Here is a 21,456-nt window from a genome sequence, read left to right as displayed (position 1 = left end):
TATCTTATGTATATATTTTTATTATGTGATTCTTTCTGGTTTTGTTCAGATTGAATCTTATATCCTGTTTTTCTCATGCATATGGAGATAGAAGAAGGATTCTATTGTCTAGATAAATATAATTGTATTCTCTTATATTTTTTTACTTGAGTTTCCTTTAATTTGTAGCATCACTATTTTGTTACATGAATTTTTGAACTTCAGACTTCGGTTTGTCAAAGAACAAAAAAAAATAAGATCTAAAATCAAAGAGCGTAAAAGACGTAGATGTTGTCCAATCACGAGCAGGTTGAGTGATTAAATTGATGTAGTATTCCAGTCACTTAAATTTATGTTTGCTTATATATTTTGTTTGCTTTTACCTAATTGAGTTATTCTTAGTTGCTCGCTTTTGTTTTGATGTGTGTATTCTAATTAAGTTTTTGGTCTTATGGACGTTATTTGTGCGAATCCGGAGTAAATGAAAAATGTATTAGCTGAAAATTAAAACATGGCATGAACTTTTTTACTGACTTGCTAAATTGGTTGGTCCTGGTAATGATACAAATTTAGATTGTATTAGTTAGTTAATTAAATAAATATACTCTAATATAAAATTGTGATATTATAGTTTCAAATTTATATTTTGATATGAACTATCACATTAAAAACTAGAGTAATTAGAATCATTCTACATTTAATGAATAATTATCTTTATTTATAATGCTTAACTAGGTGTTTTATAGATATTTATAGATAAATGTACTATTAAATTTAAAGATCAAAATTTTTAAGTCAAAAATTTAATTTATAATATTTTTTATGAATCTTACAATTTCTAATTTTTATCTTTTATTCATTTAAAACATTATTTTGGATAACAATATCAGTATTTTATTATTTTATAATATATTATTATCTTTGAGAATGTGACAAATAAGCATATTCTCTTCTTAAATAATAGTATAGATAATTAGATAATTATATTTATTCATAATATAGATAGTTATATACTCATATACAATAATAAAATCACCCAAAAAATATAAATTAACCTGTTATTATCCAAAATCAATAAAAGTTGATATATATACACACACACACATATATATAAATATATATATATATATATATATATATCTTTATATATTTATCAAGGTAATATAATTGTAGCTACCAACAATAATCTTATCAGTTTTTAGTATAAAAATGTTTAGACAAAAAAATATTATATCACATAGTTTCATTATGAGGAAAAGATGTGTCTATGAAAGATATACTTAAATGTGACAATATAAAATTTGGTGATAAGATTATCTTTGATGAAGATTTTTTTGGAGATTTTCCAAAAATATAGTTGGAAGCAATATAAATGAAAGAAATGATAATTTTCAAATAAATAATGTATGTTTAAATTTTGTAAAATGCTTATGCCCGCATATGTGGGCACAACACCTAGTTCCCTTAATTTATAAGTGTATAATAAGCATAAACATCAACAAATCATAATTCCAATCATATTTGTGGCAATTAAGACTCTCAACCTCACTAGTTTCTAAGATATATATTAGTAATGGTCTTAGTTTACACTCAAAAGAAATAATTCAGGAATTCATTCATTCTTATATTACTTTCAATTATATTTTTTTTTTTTTTGATGAGGGACTAATACATCTTTCTCGTGGAAGATTATCATTCATTCTTATATTACTTTCAATTATATTTTTTTTTTACGAGGGACTAATACATCTTTCTTATGTTTAAGACTTACTACAACTAAACTTAAAGTTAGTGAGATTTGATATTTACAGGTAAGCCACAGTCGAAAAACAATTAAAATCAAAAATAAAAGATTACAACACACTTTACTCTCGATCACATTGAATTCTGAATGTGATATGATAAACTATAGGATTTTTATAGAGATTAAAATCTTGTTTTTAAATAGAGGCAAGATCACTTTTCCAATTATTATAAGTGATAAAGATTTAACTGTAAGTCTACGAGACCTCCAACAACATGCTATCTTCAGGTATCTTCCATCAAAGTAATCTACGGTATCTCCTGACAAACATTGAAGGTAGATGATACTGGAGATCATATCCATTTGGGATACGGCTCTTTCCTCTTAATTCCCAATAAAAACAAACTAACGAAAAGTTAATATTCTAGAAAGACAAAATGGAAAAAAAAATGATAAATAAGAGGGGACATTCAAGTGGAATCTGATTTTTTTCATGTGTGTGAGTGTCAATGTGGGTGAGGAATGAGGAAAAAGGTAGTGAAGACAGACAACATCATTTTCCTCAAAGAAAGCTAAGTCTTAGAATCATCACTCCAATTCCCTTTTTTGGCCCCCCTTTTCTATTTCTTGCTTCTTTGACCCTTCACTTAATTACTCTTACCTACATGCTTTTTGACACCTTCATTACTCTCTAAATTAACCACTCCAATAAGTAATAACACCACTAACTAATTTATCCAGCTAATACCTCTTGACATCATTCAACAAAAGCTTAGTTAAGAAAATATAATGATACTTACAAAACCTCTAGTTTTCATCACTTTTATTGTTCTTATAAAGTGATATATGAAAGGAAAAAAGAGAAAGGGAGAGCAACAAACTTTCAGAGCAAGTCATAGGTTAAAAGCCCCCTAGCTTTTCTTCCATCACTTTCATTCCTCTCTTCTCATTCTAAGTGAGACTTTCACAGAGAATATAAGAAATCTTGTTCAGATCTTTCAACTATTATCCCCTCTTATATCTTCTGAAAATCAATTCTAAACCCCATCTCTTATACCTTGAAATTTTGGAAAACATGGGAAGTTACTACTACAGAAGAAAATCTCGGAAACACATCACTACTGTTGCCTTCATCATCCTTCTTCTTTTGTTTCTGTTTCTTTACGCTAAAGCTTCATCCTCGTCCTCTCTTGATATTCCTCACCACTCAACTCATGCAAGCTTGAAAAAACCTCGAGTTTTGGATCCTAACCTTCATGATCGCAGTTCCAGAGATGCGTCAAGAGGATCGAGATATACTAGTGAAGATGGTGGAATTTATTTTGAAGATAACAAGAGAAGGGTCTTCACAGGTCCAAATCCTTTGCACAATAGATAACTATTTTCTTTAATAAGTTTTGTGAAATTTTGTCTGAATAAAACATATTTGTGAAAGAAAAAAAACATATTTATTTACTTTTTTCTTACTCTGCTATACATTACATCATACGTGCTCGGCCATGACTTGTAACGTATGTTCTATGTGGAGGTATGAGATATTAAGAGTGTTTGAACAAGAGTCTTTGAAAAATAGTAGATAACGCATCTTCATATGATAATTACGATGAGTGTGTTCTTAGTTTATTAATATTAAGCATGATTATCTCTTATTTTTCCTTTGGAAAGAGTATGAAGCTGGTGGAGATTGTGTGGTACGAATATTATGACGATGATGGTGAATGAGCATCATTGTTGATGCCAAAGAAAAGAAAAGAATGAACATCATTGTTCAATTGAAATTAAGATAAAGCTAGTCTTTTACAGAGTTTGATGTGAAAGATAGACTGTGTCACGCTGCTGCAATATTAAACTACAATTGGTTTGTTCACCATATGACTTATCAACTCTTAATGTGGAAAACCCTTGTAATGCACTGATTAACATAAGGTTCAAGTCAGATATGATTGCAAACATACAAAATGTGAACTTCATCTGCAACAGAAACTACAGTTCTTAGATTTAACCTGAGAAAAGTTTGGTAGTATACAGTAATTTTATTTACCGCGGATGCATTTTTGCCAGGCTTTAGATGATTTTACTTGACATTGTCAATATGTAAGAAGCAGACTGAGAACTGTCGGAATAAGATAGGACCGGGAAAATAAAGACAGACAAAACAAATCTGATTACATTTTCGTTGAAAATTAGAGATGAAGTAGGGACAAGAAACATATTTTCCACAGCCATAATCAGAAATCAAAAACGAGAAGTTAGCAATCATAGCTATATAAAACTATGAATGTAAAAAAGATTTACTGAATTAACAAGAGATCCTGATTAATCATGTCTCAAACATAACTTTTTCTACCATATAAGATGAGAATCATCATTACATGAACACGGGAAGAGAATGTATTGTTGACTACTCATACATAATTACGATAATCCAAAAAGTAAAAAGAGAGTCGAAGTATTCCCACAAAATCTCAAACCTTTGGTTGCATATTGTAATGAAGAGACATGAAGTTTTAAGAGTTTAATAAGTATCGCTTTGCAGTTTCAGGATCCAACTCTTCATACACCTGTAGTAAACCAAGACACGTGATGGATAAAGATGTTACCAGCAATAAACGTCTTTAGAAGATAATGTGCGAGTGAGGGACACATACAAGTTTCTTGTGGAGTTTCTCGAAAGCCTTGCAAAACCTCTCTGCTTCAACCTCACCAACCTGCAACAATGTGATGTTCATTAAGGTTTTTAAAACAATTTAATATCCCGAAGAAAGAAATATCTCAGCATATGTAGTAGAATCAGAGGTGAAACAAGAATAATTTCTTTCGGTGAAAGTATCCAAGTTCACAAGTCAAGAAACGAACAAGTCTCCCTTCCCATCAAATGCGATAGATAGATAGATATGGAAAAACTTTGCTTGAAGCCTTAAAACCCTAAATCTTATACAAACAACTTGAAACGTTTGAACAAAGTCGCTGGTGACAATTACCTTCTTGGCAGCAGCCGCTCTGAGTTTATCCCAGAATGTGAATGTATCTATCAAAAGAAGTCCACAAATCAGGATAAAGGATGATGATGCACATGTATAGCCACCTTACTCATAGTAATCACAAAACTGCATGCTTCTTTAAGAGATAATTTATGCAAGATTATAATAGTAGCATCCAGATACCACTAATGCGCTCAGCTAATGCAATGAATAGGTTTATAAGCATTGGCTAAACGGAGCATGGATGCTTCATCTCACATGAAACTCATATCCGAGTCTACTACATAAGGAAAACAAACACATGGTACTTTTTAGATACACATGATGTTTCTTATTAAACATCTCTTAGCCTCTTTCTCTCTGAAACCGATTCAGTCACACAATTCGAAGGAGCTATTACACCTAGTTAGTATAAATATACAAGGTAGGGGGAAAAAGATGAATACCTTGATCAGTCCTGCAATCTTTCAAGTCTTTGGGCTCGCTAACACTGACCTGCTTTGAGTGATTCCAAGTTTCATCACACTTCAAGCGTACAACAAAGAAGAAGAAGAAAAAGAGAGAGAGCCCAGCCCAAAGACCACAGAATGTACCTCTCGCTCAACAACTGACGTTGATTGCTTTGAAACTGAAGAATCCAAATCAACCTGAAACCAAAACCCAAATCTCAATTGGTATCAGAAATTAACACAATCAAGTAATCTTAAGAACAATGTTAAGATTCGAGGTGTAGTCGCATCAATTAGAGTAGTCTATCAATTTACCAAACCATTAACAGACAGATTCATGATGAACAACGAGTTGCCAGTAATAGCCCTTTGAAAACAAAAAAAAACGGAAACTAGGGTTTCAGAAGATTCATATCAAATAAATCGACAGCAGCAACAATCAACAAAGGAGTTTTCCACCGGAGAAAAGGGGAAGAGAGAAGAGAGAATTACGCGGTGGTCGCGAGAGCGTACGACGGGGAAGAGTTGGAGGATGCTACGAAACTCTTGCTCGTCCATTGCTTCCTTTTCTCCTCCGATTCTCTCTCTCTCTCTCTCTCTCTCACTCTTGAAACTGAATCTTCTTCTAATGTACGGCGCCTCTCTTTCAATTTTCATTAATATTTTAATATTAAAATACTAGGGTCGGCCCGCCCTACGGGCGGGATATACTTTACATGTTAGATCTTGATTATTATTTTTTAATGATTTGTGGTTTGTGTTTTGATTTCATTTGCAAGAGATGTGTATGATAATGCTTTTTGTCTTTTAGAAAGTTTTAGGTGATGAAAGATTATATGTGATAAGATTATGCTCGTTAGAAATAGTTTTAAATGTTCTTTATATATTTTGTTCTACAATTTTATTTTTCTTAAAATGCTTGATTCTGTTTAATGTGTAAATTTTTTATATGATTATTTTATCTATTTATTTTGTAATTTTTACTATTAATTTTTTTGTTGTAAAAAGATTTAGTTTTAGTCTTGTTGCAGTTAACTAAATTTTTTAATGATTTGAATGAGAGTATCTTCAATTTTTATTATGGTGGTGTATATGGTTTTATCATTTTTTTCTTTTAAATCATATAAGTTCACTTTTATTGATCTTTAATTCATATTATGATCTCCATTTTAATTGTTTGTGATTGTCGTGTGATGATGTATGAACTATATTATTGTAGATTTTTATTGGATGGGTTTTATGTTAGAATTTGTGGTGTTTAATAATGTTTATTGTTATTAAGAATGGTTGTGTTTATACTAAGTGTTTGTGTATAAAATATTATATTAAGAGTTTGATTTTCATGATATTTATTATATAGTTTTCTAAATAAAGTAACTTCTCTTACACTGTGTATTTAAAAACAAATTGTCTATAATATGTATTATATTGTTATAAAGAAGGTCAGGTTTTAACTGATATGATTCACACTGTTTTTTTTATTGACTGAATGTCCTAATAAAAAGGATGCATGACGTATATGTACAACTCTGTGCAGCCCAATAATTCCTTTAAGGTGTGTTATCATTTTAGCCTATGTATATGACACTTATTTGTTAATAAGTATTATAACCTAATAGAATAACAGAAACCATGAGGGATGAATTTCAGAAATCTGTTAATGTTATATTCACCATAAACCCTATGATTACAGGAGCCATGATACGGCTATGCTTGCAAAAAAGTGCGTTGTTGGAGCTTGGGCAAGTTCCATTTGATATATGCTAGGCGTCTTATTAGCTGAAGGATGGTTGCATTTTTCAGTTGTATTTCCCTGATATTATAATCTTAAATGGCTGAAGTTGGTAGTTCTTGTCCAAGCTCTAAAGGATGGGCTTGATTTGCAATAATCTCCATTTTCGTTTCTTATGTGAAAATAATACATTGGTCTTTCCTAATGATTTGAAATATAACACATGCTTTAAACACTATTTTATTATAAAACTCAATATTTGGAAATGGTATAATAAAGTAGTTTGTTATTGTTTGACTAATTGTAACCACTTTTGTGTGACAGCTATAATTAGAAAAAAAAAAGTGAGTTCTCGGAATAAACTCTTAGTTTCTGCAAATAAAATTCATTGGAAGAGAAAGTAAAAGCCTTTTCGCTTTCTTATCAACTTGGAACTGGAACCAAACCGCATAAGAGCTGGTTTGAGGGTCTGACTAAGAGCAATAGGGAGGAGTTGGTCTCCCAGCTGGTTCGTAGCAAATGTTTTCCACCAAAATACTTCAGAAACTCTTGAACTACAATAATTTTCCACACTATTTATCTCCAAAATAAGCCTACTCAAATCTACATCCGCAAAGTCTAGTATTTAAAGACATAAATTTTGGTAGTTAAGAAACAAATACCCGCCATAGTTAGTTTACTCGGTTGTAGCGAGTTCTTATCGATATGTGCCAATGCTAATATGCTCAAAATTCCAATCGAAGCTTTCATAGTATTTACCCACAAGATATGAGTCGTTTGAGTGGTAAAGATACTAATTAAATATGGTAGAGAAAATGGGTGAAGAAGCCTACCGAGACAGAGAAACAGACCATCAAAGAAGCATTATTGTTATAGTTTTTGAAGCATCAGATTAATTCATTAGAGCTTCGAGAAGCATCGTCTGCGAGGGAAAAATATGACCTTACATAGTTACATTTTATAATTAACTTAGATGTGTTTTCTTATGGGCTTCCGACTTGTAAACTAAATCCTATATCTGCAATAAATCATAAATGGAACACAAACATAAGCAAAAGAATTTGTTACCTAGCTGGTTTATTCAAAGATAGTCGCACATTTGGTTTGTTTTTGCGTAATCACTACTCTTGATAATGCAAAATATAATTGACCAGGTGTGAATACAAATAGATGTAGCAGATTTCCTTCTTTTTATGCATATTTTTCAGCGTCACCTAAAATGCTTTTGTTCCTATACAACTTTTAATCTATCTATTATTGATTTAGCCAGTCACTCATCATGTATGTTATATTTTTCGTAAACATTCATCAACATATCCATGTTATGTGTTTGTGTAATTCGTCTTCTCTACTACCTCTTTTTCAACAAATCAAAAGAGCACATAGAAACACATTTGTAACTAAAATAATGAAAAAACAAATAACTTGTGTTTGACAAAAGAAAGAAGCTATACTCTCGTCTCTGTGAAACTTATGAAATCCAGTAAGATAGAATCTCATCTTCCATTTTACAGCTTTCATTTAAAATACCAAATGTTCCTAACGTTAGTGTATGAATTATTCCTACAAAAGAAACAAATATTTTAATCTGCGATCTTTTTATTGGAAGGACTAAAAGACTAACATCAATTCTAAAATTTGAATAAGCATATCTCACCATCACATGTACTGAGGTTACAAACAGGGCTACGAAGAGTAGTCTATCTGGAAATAAGAAAAGCCATCTTACATCTTTCTTGAAGAGGAAAAGATCCAGAATTAAAGAAATTTTTTAACTTACTTGTTTTCCAAGTACCACTTTTTGCACTTCAAAAATGGACCACTGATATGCAGAAAAGGCATACCCATTAAAGTGACCATAGATGTAGCTTTTACTATGAGGTTCAAAGAATTTCTGTTACCTTGTATAGTTGAAGTGGCAAGTTAGCTACGGAATCTTGTGATCTTAAAATACAATGATAACATAATAATTTGACCGCTTGCAGCACTAAGCTCTTCTAATTATCTACATACATAAAATCATGTAGGCCTTTAGATTTGTTTTTTGGATCAACAGTTAATGGCAATATAAAAATCGTAAACAGAAGCACACGTTGTCCGATGAAATGTGAAGCTCAAGTTGAGCGTAAAACTTAAGCAGTTGTTTTTGTTGGCCTGAATTGCTGAAGGAAAAATGAAGATTATTAGCAAAGTTTGATCTGAAAATCGAGTAAGTCATCAAGAAAAGACATTGATGTACCTTACCAGGTAGTCCAGCTAAAGAGGTAATGTCAAGGAAAGCAAACACGATGGTAGCAATAAGAGAAGGTAAAGAGGTGAAGCCACTCGAACACTGTTTTTGCTGTAAATCAAAGGTTGAATCTGATGGTTGTTGCCTTAATATCTGGTGTCGACGTCGCCAATACTTGTCGGTTTTCTCCTCTTCCGACGGAATGCAATGTCCATCCCAGCATTAGTTGTTACTAATGTACCATCGGTATTTTTCATTAAAAAAATACCAACAAAATCTTCTGTTGGAGATCGCTCAAAAAGATGATTGATTCACTCTCCCAGAAGTAAATTAACCTCATATTGAGACATGACGTCTAGCGTATTGCTTCTGGATCTGGGAAGTCATCAATTTTTCTGTGCTCAGTAAGCAGTAGCTGAATGGCGGAGAAGAAAGAGTGGGTTGAACCTTAGAAATCACATACGAAAAGACCCAATCGAGCATTAGCCATTTTTTTCATTAAATAAGGAGATTGCTTTGGTTATAATAGATTTATAGGATGCTAACCTTTTTTATAGTCGAACCACCACTGCCTTTGAAGAGCTAAAGTAGCATTGAAGAGAGATCGTGTAGATTGATTTAAAGAGAGAATTTAATAGCAATGATTTCGTAACCGATTGATTACTTGATCAGTAGGAAGAAGATGAATAGTTTGCTGGAAACTCTAGATTCGCTACGGCTCCTGTTGATTGATGGATCAGGAGGAAGAATGATCAGTTTCCATGGAAACACAAAACCTCCTACGGCTGAGAAGGAGAACAATAGAAGACATAATTAAAGCTTGTGGTCGATGGGCCACAGATGAAGCGCACCACCAAGCCCGAAACAATATGAAAACACTTTAATGAAACGCAGTGCAGAGGACACATGTCGCGCACAGGAGAGCCCAATTTATGACGTGGCGTCCTTGTTGGCATAGGTGGGAGAGAAGCAAAGCCTATTATATATATAAAGATTTGCAAGACCAACCTTTTCATTTTAATCTGCTTTTAATTAGCAAATTAAATGATTCAACAAAGTAACAATTAAACACACAAATTGCTGAAGATTGCAATAGAAGTTTGCACTAATCATACTGAACCACGAGGAGCTAATCTTTGTTTATACCAAACAATTAAAAGCCAATATGGTTTCAACAATATGGAGTCTGTAAAGACAATGATCGTGAAGTCTTCTTTTTTTTTCTTCCTTTGGGATATGTTCAGATACATATTCTTCTACTAAACTCTAATCCGGGAACGAATTATTTTAAGCAGCAAGAGCATAAAACACACACACACAATAGACTTCATTTATAACACCACAACAAAATAAACAATATTAAGCTCCAACCTCACTTTTACACACAAGACAATCACAACAACAAGTACATAAACAAACTCGACAACAACAACTAAGGGCAAGGATAAGAGAACATGATATGGTGATTTTATTAAAAAAACGCTAGTCTCAGCAGCATTTTCAGTCTTGATACTCCACTTCTTCCTCCTCCTCCTCTTCATACTCTCCTTCTTCATCTGCGGTTGCGTCTTGGTATTGCTGATACTCGGAGACGAGATCGTTCATATTGCTCTCAGCTTCTGTAAACTCCATCTCGTCCATCCCTTCACCTGTGTACCAATGCAAGAAAGCTTTCCTCCTGAACATGGCTGTGAACTGCTCACTCACCCTCCTAAACATCTCTTGGATCGATGTGGAGTTCCCAATAAAGGTTGAGGCCATCGAGAGGCCTCGAGGCGCTATGTCACAGACGCTTGACTTCACGTTGTTCGGTATCCATTCCACAAAGTAGGATGAGTTCTTGTTCTGCACGTTTATCATCTGCTCGTCCACTTCTTTTGTACTCATTTTGCCACGGAACATTGCTGAGGCAGTCAAGTATCGTCCGTGACGCGGGTCTGCGGCACACATCATGTTCTTTGAATCCCACATCTGTTGGGTGAGCTCAGGGACGGTGAGTGCGCGGTACTGCTGGGAGCCACGGGAGGTGAGAGGAGCGAAACCGACCATGAAAAAGTGGAGACGAGGGAAAGGGATGAGGTTCACTGCAAGCTTCCTCAGATCAGAGTTGAGCTGACCAGGGAACCTAAGACAGCACGTAACTCCACTCATGGTTGCAGAGATCAGATGATTGAGATCACCAACTGTTGCAGTCAAACCATCACAAGACATCAGCAAACAGTTACCACAAAGAAATCATACAGAATTGGAGACTGTCATGGGCGCGGCGCATTGGTATTAAGAAACAACAGTATTCATGGTTGCAAGGATTAGTGATTCGGTTTCACAAAAGAAAAAGAACGTGGAAGGGACTTACAGCTGGGAGTGGTGAGCTTCAGAGTTCTAAAACAGATGTCATAAAGAGCTTCATTGTCTAAAACCATACACTCATCAGCATTTTCAACCAGCTGATGAACTGAAAGTGTCGCATTGTACGGTTCAACCACTGTGTCCGAGACCTTAGGTGATGGGAAGACGGAGAAAGTAAGCATCATCCGATCAGGATACTCTTCCCTGATCTTAGATATCAGCAGAGTTCCCATTCCAGACCCAGTGCCTCCACCAAGCGAGTGACATACTTGGAAACCTGATAAATCCAAATCACACAAATCACTTCAATTAAAAAAACGTTTAAAATCACAATCCAAAAACCTCAAAAAACATATAGGTAGAGTTAACATACCCTGAAGACAGTCACAATTCTCAGCTTCCTTACGCACAACATCGAGCACAGCATCAATAAGCTCGGCTCCTTCAGTGTAATGCCCTTTAGCCCAGTTGTTTCCAGCACCAGACTGCCCGAAAACAAAGTTGTCAGGCCTGAAGATCTGACCATAAGGTCCAGTTCTGACACTGTCCATAGTACCAGGCTCAAGATCCATGAGAATAGCACGGGGAACATATCTTCCACACGACGCCTCGTTATAGTAAACATTGACGCGCTCCAGCTGCAGATCGGAGTTGCCAGTGTAACGACCAGTGGGATCAATCCCGTGCTCGTCGCAAACAACTTCCCAGAACTTGGATCCAATCTGGTTCCCACATTGACCACCTTGAATGTGAAGGATCTCTCTCATATTCGATTGATCTGAAGAAAGCAAATGCACAAACGAGAATCTCGATTAGAAATCAAAGGATGTGAGTGAAGTTATAACAATCCGTATCAGATCCAAATAACTGCATCTCGCGATCCGAGATCAAACAGATCCAAACAAATCAAACCAAGATCACTCAAACCGAATTCAAATTCTTCACGGAACTCTAACGACGATACGTTTTCAAGTGAATTGTGAATCAAACTGAAGTTAAGACGAAAACGCGGATACAGATCTGGAGAAAAAGGATTCGATCACAGTACTAGAGTGCGTAGGAGAGATTGATTATTCGCTCAATTTCACTAGCGTAAAGAGAAGGGGAACAGTACTTACGGTTACGAAGATGCAGAGGCTCCCGGCGAGATCGGAGACGATCACGGTGGGCTCGATCTATTGAGTAAGATAGGGAGTGGGAGAGGGGGGAGTGAAGATGGTGGATTTATTTATCGGAAGAGTAAGTTAATCCAACGGCTGTGATTAGATCTATCTCTGAGCGGCTGGATGCCGTCGGATGGTAAGAAATCAACGTTGCAGGTGGGCGTCGGGTGAGATATACATATGTGTAGGGACCACTTGTTTATAATTGGATTGTGATTGTCGGTTCTCCCAGACTCCCACTATCAGTGTCACACGTCACGAAAAGTAAAAATCTCTCTAGTAATTTACCGTTGGACCCTTTGGTCTCCAACATACAAAAGAAGATTTGTCCCGTTGACAGTAACACAATGTAAAGTATTTGATTACACATTTACTAAAATGTTGATGAATTTAATTTTGGTAGATCATATATACTAAATTTTTCTTCTATCATGTAAGTTTTGGTCAAAAGAAAATGTAAATTTTTGTCGACTTTGTCCTTTGCTTGCATAACACTACAGTAGTTATATTTCATATGGTTTCGCTTTTCAATAATTAAGACTTCTAAGAAGCAATCATGTTTACTCTTTATCTTTGAAAACAAGTCACGATAACCTGAAATGTCATAATCAGTTACGTAAAGAAATAGTGTGAACCGGATGTGAGGATTGTATTAAAAAATCATTAAGTTTTTTGCATCAATAGATTTGAGTTACTAGTTTAAGAAAAGACGAATTGTTCAGATTAATGAAAAATACTTATATGAGATTTTCAATTTCATAAGACATTTATTTTTCAAAAAAAAATTCATAAGACATTCAAGATAGTGTAATCAGATATAAATCTTCACGCTTTGAAATATTTGAAATTGTCATGTAGTCCCTCTGTTTCAAAATATCTGATGTTCTAAGTGAATGTACAAGAATTAAGGCATGCACTTTTTCATAAACTGTAACATTAAAAATATAAAATAAAACTAATTCAACCAATCATAAAAACAACTATAAAACATCATTGGTGACATATTTTTTTATAAAACTAAAACTAATATAAAAATATTAAAACATCAAATATTTTGAAACATTTTAAACTCTCCAAAACATCATCTATTTTGAAACGAATAGAGTAATTTTTATAATTTGTAATAATATAAGTAATCAGCATTTTTTAAGAAAAAACGGGTATAACTGTAATCTTTAAATGTAAGAAAGTACAGAACTACAAAAACAATAATGGGTTTGTCTTGTAGAGCTTGTGGATCGGACCCGGATAGCAACAAAGTGAGGTGTGTAATTAAAAAAAGAAACAAAGCACATGAATCACCATTGCGTCCCATGTGACCTAGATCCAACATCTCCTCCTTTTCTTTTATGAGTTTTGACTAGTGCATAGTTTATTGTTCTATATATATGTTGAGATGAATAATTAAATAGTAATGCTACCCTAGCTCATCGACGGAGGCTCTAGCGAGTGCTCAACAGCTATGGAGCAATGAGCTTCAGCCTAGTATCGTATCCTTTGTAACGAATAATCCACTGCCAAAACTAAGTCAACATTTTATTCATTTTTTTTTTTTTTTTTTGTCATCTATCCATCTAAACTAGATCAAGTGGAGAGTAGACAAGCCGATTCTCCGAGGAGTATCTCCATCTACTCGGGTCTGATCTATATGGGAGAAAATATAACCTTTGATCCTTGCCTCCTTTGATCCTTGCCTCCTTTGCTAACGCGTCTGCTCGGCCATTCTGACTCTGAGGAATATGAGATAGACTCACATCCTCGAAGTCCTCATGTAGCCTCTGGAACGCCTCGATCTCTGTCGTGAAGGCTGGCCAATCCATCGGGTTTGTAGTCATTTCCACTAAGTCCGAGCAGTCCGTCTCAAATCGTACCGAGGTAATCCTTCTGTCTCTCATACAAGAGGCTGCCCAAAGTAAGCCTTCCATCTCAGCGTGCAAAGATGAGAGGCTCCTGTGGCACGCCCGTAATCCGAAAAATCCTGAGCCCATTTGATCCTTAAGACTCCACCCTAAGCCACTGACGCTGCCATTATTGATCCATGATGCATCAATTTGGCAGGTAGGGATTTGGGACATCCAAGGGGGCACAGTCTCAACCTCCGAAGCATGGGGAACGTCTTGATCCTCATTTGCTTCCTCCTGCTCGTTGGCTTTCCTCCAACATTCTGCCTCAAGATTCGCGTGTCGTAGAGTGTCGATTGGGGATACGTCTTTCCCATTGAAGAGTTTGTCGTTCCTCGCCTTCCAAATGTACCAACAGATCCATGGGAAGGTATCAAATTGTGGTCTCAGCGGAGCCACTTCTTATCTCTTCCAAAACAGGAAGTTCATGTTTTGATATATGGATGTACTCGGGAAGTAACCCGGAAGGGACAGATAGTCCGATAAAGCCCAAACCTGAAGGGCTGGAGGACATTCAAAAAGAAGATGATTAATCGACTCCACTGGCCCAACACATCTAGGACAACTCCTATCGGTGCCCAGGTGTCTATACATGAGCCTTTCTGCCGTCGCCACACATCCCGTGATAACCTGCCACAAAAAATGTTTCATCTTGCTCGGGGCCTTTATCTTCCACACACGGCTCTGTAGGCCTGTGATACTTGGTTCTATAACGGCTTCATGTGAAAGACTCAACTTGATCGATCGGAGAAGGTCATAACCGGTTTTAACAGAATACACTCCTGATTTTGTGTGATTCCAAACATATCCATCCGGAGAACGAGAGCGAGAAGGTTTTAGCCCAAGTATCAAAGGAATATCATCTGGGTGGAAGAACTCCCGTAAAAGTTGTGTATCTCACTCCTTGGTATCATTCCTAATAAAGGACTGAACAAGAAGTTGGGGTAGTCTGTATACAATGTGGTCAGCAGGTCTAGGTGGTCGAGCCACTTCATCTGGAACCCAAGGCTCACTCCAAACTCTCGTGTCTCGACCCGTACCAATTGTTTTCCGTAGACCCGATATGAGTAGAGTTTTTGCCGCCATAATACTACGCCATCCATATGATGGTGAGTATGCACGTCGATCTTCTAATGGAGAGGTGTGATTGTAGTATCTCCCTTTTAAAACACGTGCTAGTAAGGAGTTTGGATAATGAATTAGTCAAGATTTTATTCATTTAGTGAGAGAATATTAAGAAGGTAGAGATTATGGGTATTGCAGAGAACACCAACGCCAAAGGCGTAAACCAATGTTCGGAGATGGTCAAACCGGTGATATATAATTGGTCACCATCTTTGGACACGCCTGGAAGGAGTTTGTCAGTGGCTCAATTTATGAGTATCTCTCTTGCGATGTTGCATTAGAAATGTGTACCTCGAAAAGAACATGCCAATATTCAAACAGTAGTAACTGATATCAAAGTATTCAACGTGTGTGAGAGATGATAACGTTTTCACATAAGAGTTCATTTTCACGCCAGCATATCACATTGCTCATATGGTGTTGAATGCGCCAATGAAAAATGACTACTTAATAAGTATGTCTTACTAACTTTGTTTGATTTAACTAATGGATCTGATTAAGGGACGACATAACTCATAACTGTAAATATCAGAGAGAGGGAATCAATGCACATTAAGCCATGACCCCCACCCCCTGCGTCCCATGTGACCCAGCCAACAACTCACCTGACTTGAATTATTGCTTCTTCTGTTTGTTTTTTCCCATCAGTTTCTTTATACTGGTTTTTTCTAGTTATAGTTTGTAATTTTCAGTTAGCTTCTTGTTCCTCTTCTATATTCTTCTAATTGAGGCTAAAACGTTATTATCTTGGTGGATTAGATATTTTAATGGAGTCTACCAAACATGGTGTTTATAATAGAAAAGACAACCTGATTCCATTTCAATATATTTCATTTGTAGATATACATTTTATTCATATTGTTCATCTATTCCACCACAATTTTCATACTACGGCATCTCCAATAATTGCCTTCCCTTTTCTCATAAAAATAAGTTTATATAAAACAAAATTACAAAAAATTTAAAGACTAATTTATAAATAATAAAACTTTACACATAATGAAATAAAACATCAAAATATGAGGAAAATCTTTCCATGCACCATAGAAAAAAAATTCCTACATATTTTGATATTTTCCCTCAAAACGAGGGACCATTGGAAATGGTTAATGTTACTATCAACACCCACCATACTAGATAGGGGGAGTTTAGGATTGGCTTCACTCTTTGTGCAAACACACACATTCCAAGAAAAAATAATTAACGCATTCAACAACCATTCCATTGTGTTCAAAATCTCAATCAAACTTGCAATCTCTCTCCCATATAAATCTTACAAATGATTTGTTCTAAATTCCTCCCAACATATAAATATATGAATTGCATTTCATTTTAACAGTATGTATCTCATAAAATTAAGCTACTAGTAAAATAAAACTTTATTCCATATGTGGCCAAATTAAAATTTCCCCTAAAACAAAAATCAAAATAAAATACATTCACCTTTGCATATACTTTCACTCTTTCTTCCTTTACTCAATTGAGAGGAAACCTAACCTCTTCTGTGTGTGATCTCCTCCATGGCGACGATGGCATTCACCCAACCCAAGAAGAACCTACTCCCTCTCCTCCTCTTCCTCTTCTGCATCTCCGTCATCATCCTCCTCATCCTCCTCTCCGAGACCACACACTCCGTCCCCCAACGCGACGCCACTCTCCAGCGAATCCACAACAACGCCCTCCCACCTTTCACTTTCCTCATCAAAGTCCTCACCTTTAACCGCCCCCACTCCCTCTCCCGCTGCCTCCTCTCCCTCTCCGCCGCCGATTACGGCGTCGCAGGCGACACCCAGCGCATTCACCTCCACGTCTACGTCGATCACTTCAAACCCCTCTCGCCTAATTCTAAATCCGTGGGAGATCGCTTGAGTAACGCGAAGGAGATCTTGGATTTCGTGGATAAGTTCGAGTGGAGATTCGGGGAGAAGCTGGTTCACTATCGGACCGGGAACGCCGGATTGCAAGGGCAGTGGCTTGAGGCGTGGTGGCCGAGCTCGGATCACGAGTTTGCGTTTGTCGTTGAAGATGATCTCGAGGTTTCTCCGCTTTACTATGGGTTTCTGGAGAGCGTGATTCGTAGTTACTACTATGATCGTTCTAATTACGACCCTTCTGTATATGGAGCTTCCCTTCAGAGACCAAGGTTCGTTCCAGGTAACATATACATTGATAAAGTTCGTGTCTTTGGGATCTGAGTACAATACTATGGTGACACATTGTGCTCCTTATGTCGTTTGAGTAGTTCAGCGAGAGTAGAATACGTAGTTGATGGGAGTAACATGGTTCGTCATATATGTGTCTAGGCAAGTGTGGATCAGTGAGAAGTAGGATTCATGTGCTCATGGCTTAGTGTTTGTCTGAGATGGTGACTGATTGATGTAGTGGTTAAAATGCAGGTAAGCATGGGAATAAACTACATTTAGATCCCAAAACGAATGTTTTCTTATACCAGTTAGTGGGAACTTGGGGGCAGCTTCTATTCCCAAAACCGTGGAAAGAGTTCAGACTATGGTATGACGAGCATAAATCAAAGGACAAGAAGCCTTTCCTTGATGGCATGGTAACTTTGTCTTCCTCATGGATTTCATTATTTATAAATGCCAAGGTTTATGTCGTTTGTTTTCTTAGGTGACGAATGGATGGTACAAGAGGCTGGGAGAAAGAATATGGACACCTTGGTTCATAAAGTTTATTCACTCTCGTGGCTATTTCAACATCTACACGAATTTCCAAAACGAGAGGGCGTTGAGTGTCTCTCACAGGGATGCTGGCGTTAACTATGGAAAAACCGCTGGGCCAGACTCGGAGCTGCTGAATAAAAGTACCATCACTTCTGATTTTCTGAAACTCCAGCCCTTGAGCAACCTTAAGTGGTACGATTACTGTTTCAGTGAAGTTGTTTCCGGTAGAGTTGTGAGGAGCTTGAATGAGCTTGGAGCCATTCTTCCTTCTGTGCAGAGAGACAAAACCGTAGTTCTGGTCAGTCTATTTGGTGCAGACAAGATGTTCATCAGGAACTTACTATGCCATTTCGAGAAGATTGATACTCGAAACCACGTTTTTATAGGCCCTAGCTCTGAGCTGTTCTATGATCTTTCGAGAAGGGGACACCCTGTGATTGACGCGGATATGTTTCTCGACAAGTTGGTGAAAAGCAAAACTTCTTACTCAAACTCAGTGAAGGAGGCTCTGGGGAATGCTTACGTTGTTAAAAAATGCTTAGAACTTGGTTACAGCACATGGGTGTTTTCAAGTAATGCGCTTCTGGTGGATAAAAGTCCACTCCTTGACAGAGTCAGATCAGAGTACGACTTCTATATCGGGGAAAGCTCTGGAATTTTGATTGTTCAATCTTCACCGGTCGCTCAAAAGTTATGGAGTAATGAGCTGCTGAATAATATTATATCCTCAGCAACGAAGAATCTAGATTTTATTCAACTAGTGAAAGAGCTAGTGGAGCGAAAGGGAAAGATGATTAAGACAGTAGAGACGATGAGTATTGCAGAGAATAACAATGCCAACAGCGTTAATCAGTCGTTGGGAGATGGCAAACCGGTAGTCTATTGGTCACCTGAGGTTGATTCCAATATCATTCGGACAAAGCTTGAAGAGTTGAAGTTGTGGCTCATTGATGATGATCTGTCTTGCAAGGCTGTGATTTGTCATAGCTCATTACGTTAGATAAAAAAAGGAAGCTATTGGCGTTTTCTGGCGATGGCATCGGAATGATTCACGGGTGAAACACGGGGCTGTGTGAGGGATCAGCTGTATACCTGGTAAGAGAAGTGAAACTGGTTTGTGATTTAGATTATAAAAGCGACAAGTTGTAGTACACGTTTTAGATCAATACCAAGAATATATATTGTTTGTTTGTTACCCTACAGGCTACAGTTAGAGATTTATCCTTCTTATTTTGAGTACAATGTTCTGTTGGGATTTTTCTACTAAAATATTGAAACTCGGTTACAGGAATATCATGTGAATGTAACATAGAGAGATCGATTACCAAAGAAGCTAAAATGTCACAAAAACACTTATTTGCAAATGAGTTCTTGATTCCATTAAAAGAAGGCTCTGCTTCCGTAAAAGACACGAGAGCCTTCTTTTTTCTTCTCAGTGCCGTTATCGTTATTATTATTCCGATTCTGAATCTGAGTTTCACTGTTGTTGTTGTTGTTGTTGTGATCCATGGGAAGCTTCATCTTTGCTAAAGACTCAGTGAACTGTTGCATGCTTCTCATATACATCTCTGCTATCTGTTTCTGCATCGATGTTTCCTCCGTTTCAACATTCATTTTCTCTTCTCCTTCTTTGCTGCTGCTTAATGCTTTCGCCACTTCTCTATTCTCGTTCTCGTTTGAATCAGCTGTGTTTTTGTCGTCGCTTAAGCTTGTTGTTGTTGAAGAAGAAGCCATAAAACTCCCATTCCCGTGAACCTCTTTGTCTTCCAAGCACTCCATTGTTACGTCGGTTTCTGGCAAATGAGTTGAGCCGAGACAGAGAAAAGAAGCTGTTCCAGACCTGACACCCATTCCATTGAAGTACTCTGTAACCATCTGTTTGTTCTCGTTGACAACATTGATGTCAGGGAACTCAATCCTCGTGTAATCCACAGTTTCAGAAACCTGTGGGCTAAGCAACACAACCTCGGAGGAAATCGAAGTGTTAACCTTGGGGTTGGATGAAGCAGCAACAAGAGAAGGGTTGACAATGGAAAGCGTGAGCCTCACGGTACCAGCAGGTGAATGGAAGAGATCAGTGGAAGAGAGACTGTAGTCTTGAGTGACACTGTCTTCACCTATGATGTCTGAGACTGGGACGAGCGCGAAGCCAAGAAGCTGATCTTCCATGTAATGTCTGGCTCTGCTCATCATCCAGATCTCACATTTGAGAACCGCAGCATCGATCTGGTTCACATTGATCATAAGTTTTTGGTTGAACTCAGGGTTCTTGCCAGCTCTGTGGACGATTCTGGTGGAGATGGTGTCGTCAGGGTTGTATGTGAGAGAGAACTTGGCGTAGACGTCTTGATTGTCGTAGATGCAGATGTTGTGGATGTTTCTTGCGTTGTGAACAAACACTTGGAGAACGCCTGAGAAGCCTTGATGGTAGCAGAACCTAGACGAAGAAGCTTGTTTCAGAGATTCCATAGGAGAAAAAGGACAGAGATGACCAAAGAAATGGCTGGTTTGATTCTTCACAATACCATCAAGGAAAAGCTATAGATAATGAGAGGTAACGTTTAAAGTGAGGCTGAACAGTAGCATGACCTCGAAGGAAAGTTATGAGAGGAGCTAGAGGTAGAGAGAGAAGTGTTGGTGAAGCAAGGGGAGCTTTTGCTTTGAGGAAATTCAGGAGCATTGAATAGAATAGAAGAGTAATATAGTTGGAGAAAATGAAACAAAACATATCAATTTCAAGATAAAAAAAAGTAGATTATGATGACAAACATGATCATTATCAAGGCCTTGAAATCTATAGATTTCAGTATTTCACTCACAGCAAGAACAACAACAATTTATATTGGTCAACAAAGTTGACATGAACTAATCATTCCAATGGTCTTAATGGGGTTGGTAAAGGATCGAGATGTCTTTGCTTTTGTGAATCAGTTATATACTAATAATGAATGTAGCCTTGATATTGCTTTGGATTGCAGCCTGCACCACCCAAAAATTGGCCAAAGTCAATGGCAGTCCCCACAAAAATCCACTCTTCATTATCATCATTACCATCACCACTTAATCCTCATTCCATATTGATCAATTTTCACATCATAACCTATATAGTATGTCTCACTCAC

General features: G+C 36.7%; 5 protein-coding genes and 1 long non-coding RNA gene across 9 annotated transcripts; 2 read left to right on the top strand and 4 right to left on the bottom strand.

Annotated features, from left to right (window-relative positions):
- Positions 1-2,179: 2,179 nt before the first annotated feature.
- Positions 2,180-3,321, top strand: LOC106424566 (CLAVATA3/ESR (CLE)-related protein 22-like). The gene has a single exon (XM_013865328.3). The coding sequence runs from the start codon at positions 2,799-2,801 to the stop codon at positions 3,099-3,101; it is 303 nt and encodes a 100-aa protein (XP_013720782.1). The 5' UTR covers positions 2,180-2,798; the 3' UTR covers positions 3,102-3,321.
- A 677-nt stretch (positions 3,322-3,998) lies between these two features.
- On the bottom strand, positions 3,999-5,826 carry BNAC09G44460D. Of its 3 annotated transcripts, none has more exons than XM_013865305.3 (6): positions 5,646-5,826; positions 5,298-5,351; positions 5,151-5,199; positions 4,705-4,751; positions 4,372-4,431; positions 3,999-4,284 (listed from the first exon to the last, which is right to left on the bottom strand). In XM_013865305.3, the coding sequence occupies exons 1-6, from the start codon at positions 5,808-5,810 to the stop codon at positions 4,231-4,233; spliced, it is 429 nt and encodes a 142-aa protein (XP_013720759.2). In that variant the 5' UTR covers positions 5,811-5,826; the 3' UTR covers positions 3,999-4,230. The 3 variants fall into 3 exon arrangements, with proteins under 3 accessions (XP_013720759.2, XP_022564895.1, XP_022564896.1); XM_022709174.2 differs by lacking the exon at positions 5,646-5,826 and adding an exon at positions 5,469-5,585 and having other exon boundaries at positions 5,151-5,202; XM_022709175.2 differs by lacking the exon at positions 5,646-5,826 and adding an exon at positions 5,469-5,568.
- Positions 5,827-6,334: 508 nt separating this feature from the next.
- On the bottom strand, positions 6,335-10,062 carry LOC111209941. 2 transcript variants are annotated; one of them, XR_007329075.1, is made up of 3 exons: positions 9,662-10,062; positions 8,787-9,562; positions 6,335-8,707 (listed from the first exon to the last, which is right to left on the bottom strand). It is a non-coding gene; the product is annotated as an uncharacterized LOC111209941 (long non-coding RNA). The 2 variants fall into 2 exon arrangements; XR_007329076.1 differs by having other exon boundaries at positions 6,335-9,047; positions 9,125-9,562; positions 9,662-10,061.
- Positions 10,063-10,418: 356 nt separating this feature from the next.
- Positions 10,419-12,804, bottom strand: LOC106430885 (tubulin beta-6 chain). Its single transcript, XM_013871681.3, has 4 exons — positions 12,583-12,804; positions 11,838-12,242; positions 11,472-11,741; positions 10,419-11,298 (listed from the first exon to the last, which is right to left on the bottom strand). The coding sequence occupies exons 2-4, from the start codon at positions 12,229-12,231 to the stop codon at positions 10,616-10,618; spliced, it is 1,347 nt and encodes a 448-aa protein (XP_013727135.1). The 5' UTR covers positions 12,232-12,242; positions 12,583-12,804; the 3' UTR covers positions 10,419-10,615.
- A 4,160-nt stretch (positions 12,805-16,964) lies between these two features.
- On the top strand, positions 16,965-19,625 carry BNAC09G44440D. The gene is made up of 3 exons (XM_013865366.3): positions 16,965-17,807; positions 18,050-18,213; positions 18,282-19,625. Exons 1-3 carry the CDS (start codon positions 17,174-17,176, stop codon positions 19,332-19,334), a joined length of 1,851 nt encoding a protein of 616 aa, XP_013720820.1. The 5' UTR covers positions 16,965-17,173; the 3' UTR covers positions 19,335-19,625.
- BNAC09G44430D lies at positions 19,565-21,271 on the bottom strand. Its single transcript, XM_013865367.3, has one exon. The coding sequence runs from the start codon at positions 20,801-20,803 to the stop codon at positions 19,715-19,717; it is 1,089 nt and encodes a 362-aa protein (XP_013720821.1). The 5' UTR covers positions 20,804-21,271; the 3' UTR covers positions 19,565-19,714.
- Between the last annotated feature and the right edge of the window lie 185 nt (positions 21,272-21,456).

Source organism: Brassica napus, chromosome C9 (assembly GCF_020379485.1).
Source record: "Brassica napus cultivar Da-Ae chromosome C9, Da-Ae, whole genome shotgun sequence".
Classification (NCBI taxonomy): Eukaryota; Viridiplantae; Streptophyta; class Magnoliopsida; order Brassicales; family Brassicaceae; genus Brassica; species Brassica napus.
This window is presented reverse-complemented; position numbering and strand designations above follow the sequence as displayed.

What these genes read in the sequence shown, in the direction of transcription:
- LOC106424566 (XM_013865328.3), top strand. Translation starts at nt 2,799, where the DNA reads ATGGGAAGTTACTACTACAGAAGAAAATCTCGGAAACACATCACTACT.
- BNAC09G44460D (XM_013865305.3), bottom strand. Translation starts at nt 5,810, where the DNA reads ATGAAAATTGAAAGAGAGGCGCCGTACATTAGAAGAAGATTCAGTTTC. An exon ending in TACGCTCTCGCGACCACCGC is followed by an intron (nt 5,352 to 5,645) that starts GTAATTCTCTCT and finishes TTTTGGTTTCAG; the next exon opens with GTTGATTTGGATTCTTCAGT. An exon ending in AGAAACTCCACAAGAAACTT is followed by an intron (nt 4,285 to 4,371) that starts GTATGTGTCCCT and finishes GGTTTACTACAG; the next exon opens with GTGTATGAAGAGTTGGATCC.
- LOC106430885 (XM_013871681.3), bottom strand. Translation starts at nt 12,231, where the DNA reads ATGAGAGAGATCCTTCACATTCAAGGTGGTCAATGTGGGAACCAGATT. An exon ending in GAATTGTGACTGTCTTCAGG is followed by an intron (nt 11,742 to 11,837) that starts GTATGTTAACTC and finishes TGGATTTATCAG; the next exon opens with GTTTCCAAGTATGTCACTCG. An exon ending in GAAGCTCACCACTCCCAGCT is followed by an intron (nt 11,299 to 11,471) that starts GTAAGTCCCTTC and finishes TGACTGCAACAG; the next exon opens with TTGGTGATCTCAATCATCTG.
- BNAC09G44440D (XM_013865366.3), top strand. Translation starts at nt 17,174, where the DNA reads ATGGCGACGATGGCATTCACCCAACCCAAGAAGAACCTACTCCCTCTC. An exon ending in GAGACCAAGGTTCGTTCCAG is followed by an intron (nt 17,808 to 18,049) that starts GTAACATATACA and finishes GTTAAAATGCAG; the next exon opens with GTAAGCATGGGAATAAACTA. An exon ending in AGCCTTTCCTTGATGGCATG is followed by an intron (nt 18,214 to 18,281) that starts GTAACTTTGTCT and finishes TTGTTTTCTTAG; the next exon opens with GTGACGAATGGATGGTACAA.
- BNAC09G44430D (XM_013865367.3), bottom strand. Translation starts at nt 20,803, where the DNA reads ATGGAATCTCTGAAACAAGCTTCTTCGTCTAGGTTCTGCTACCATCAA.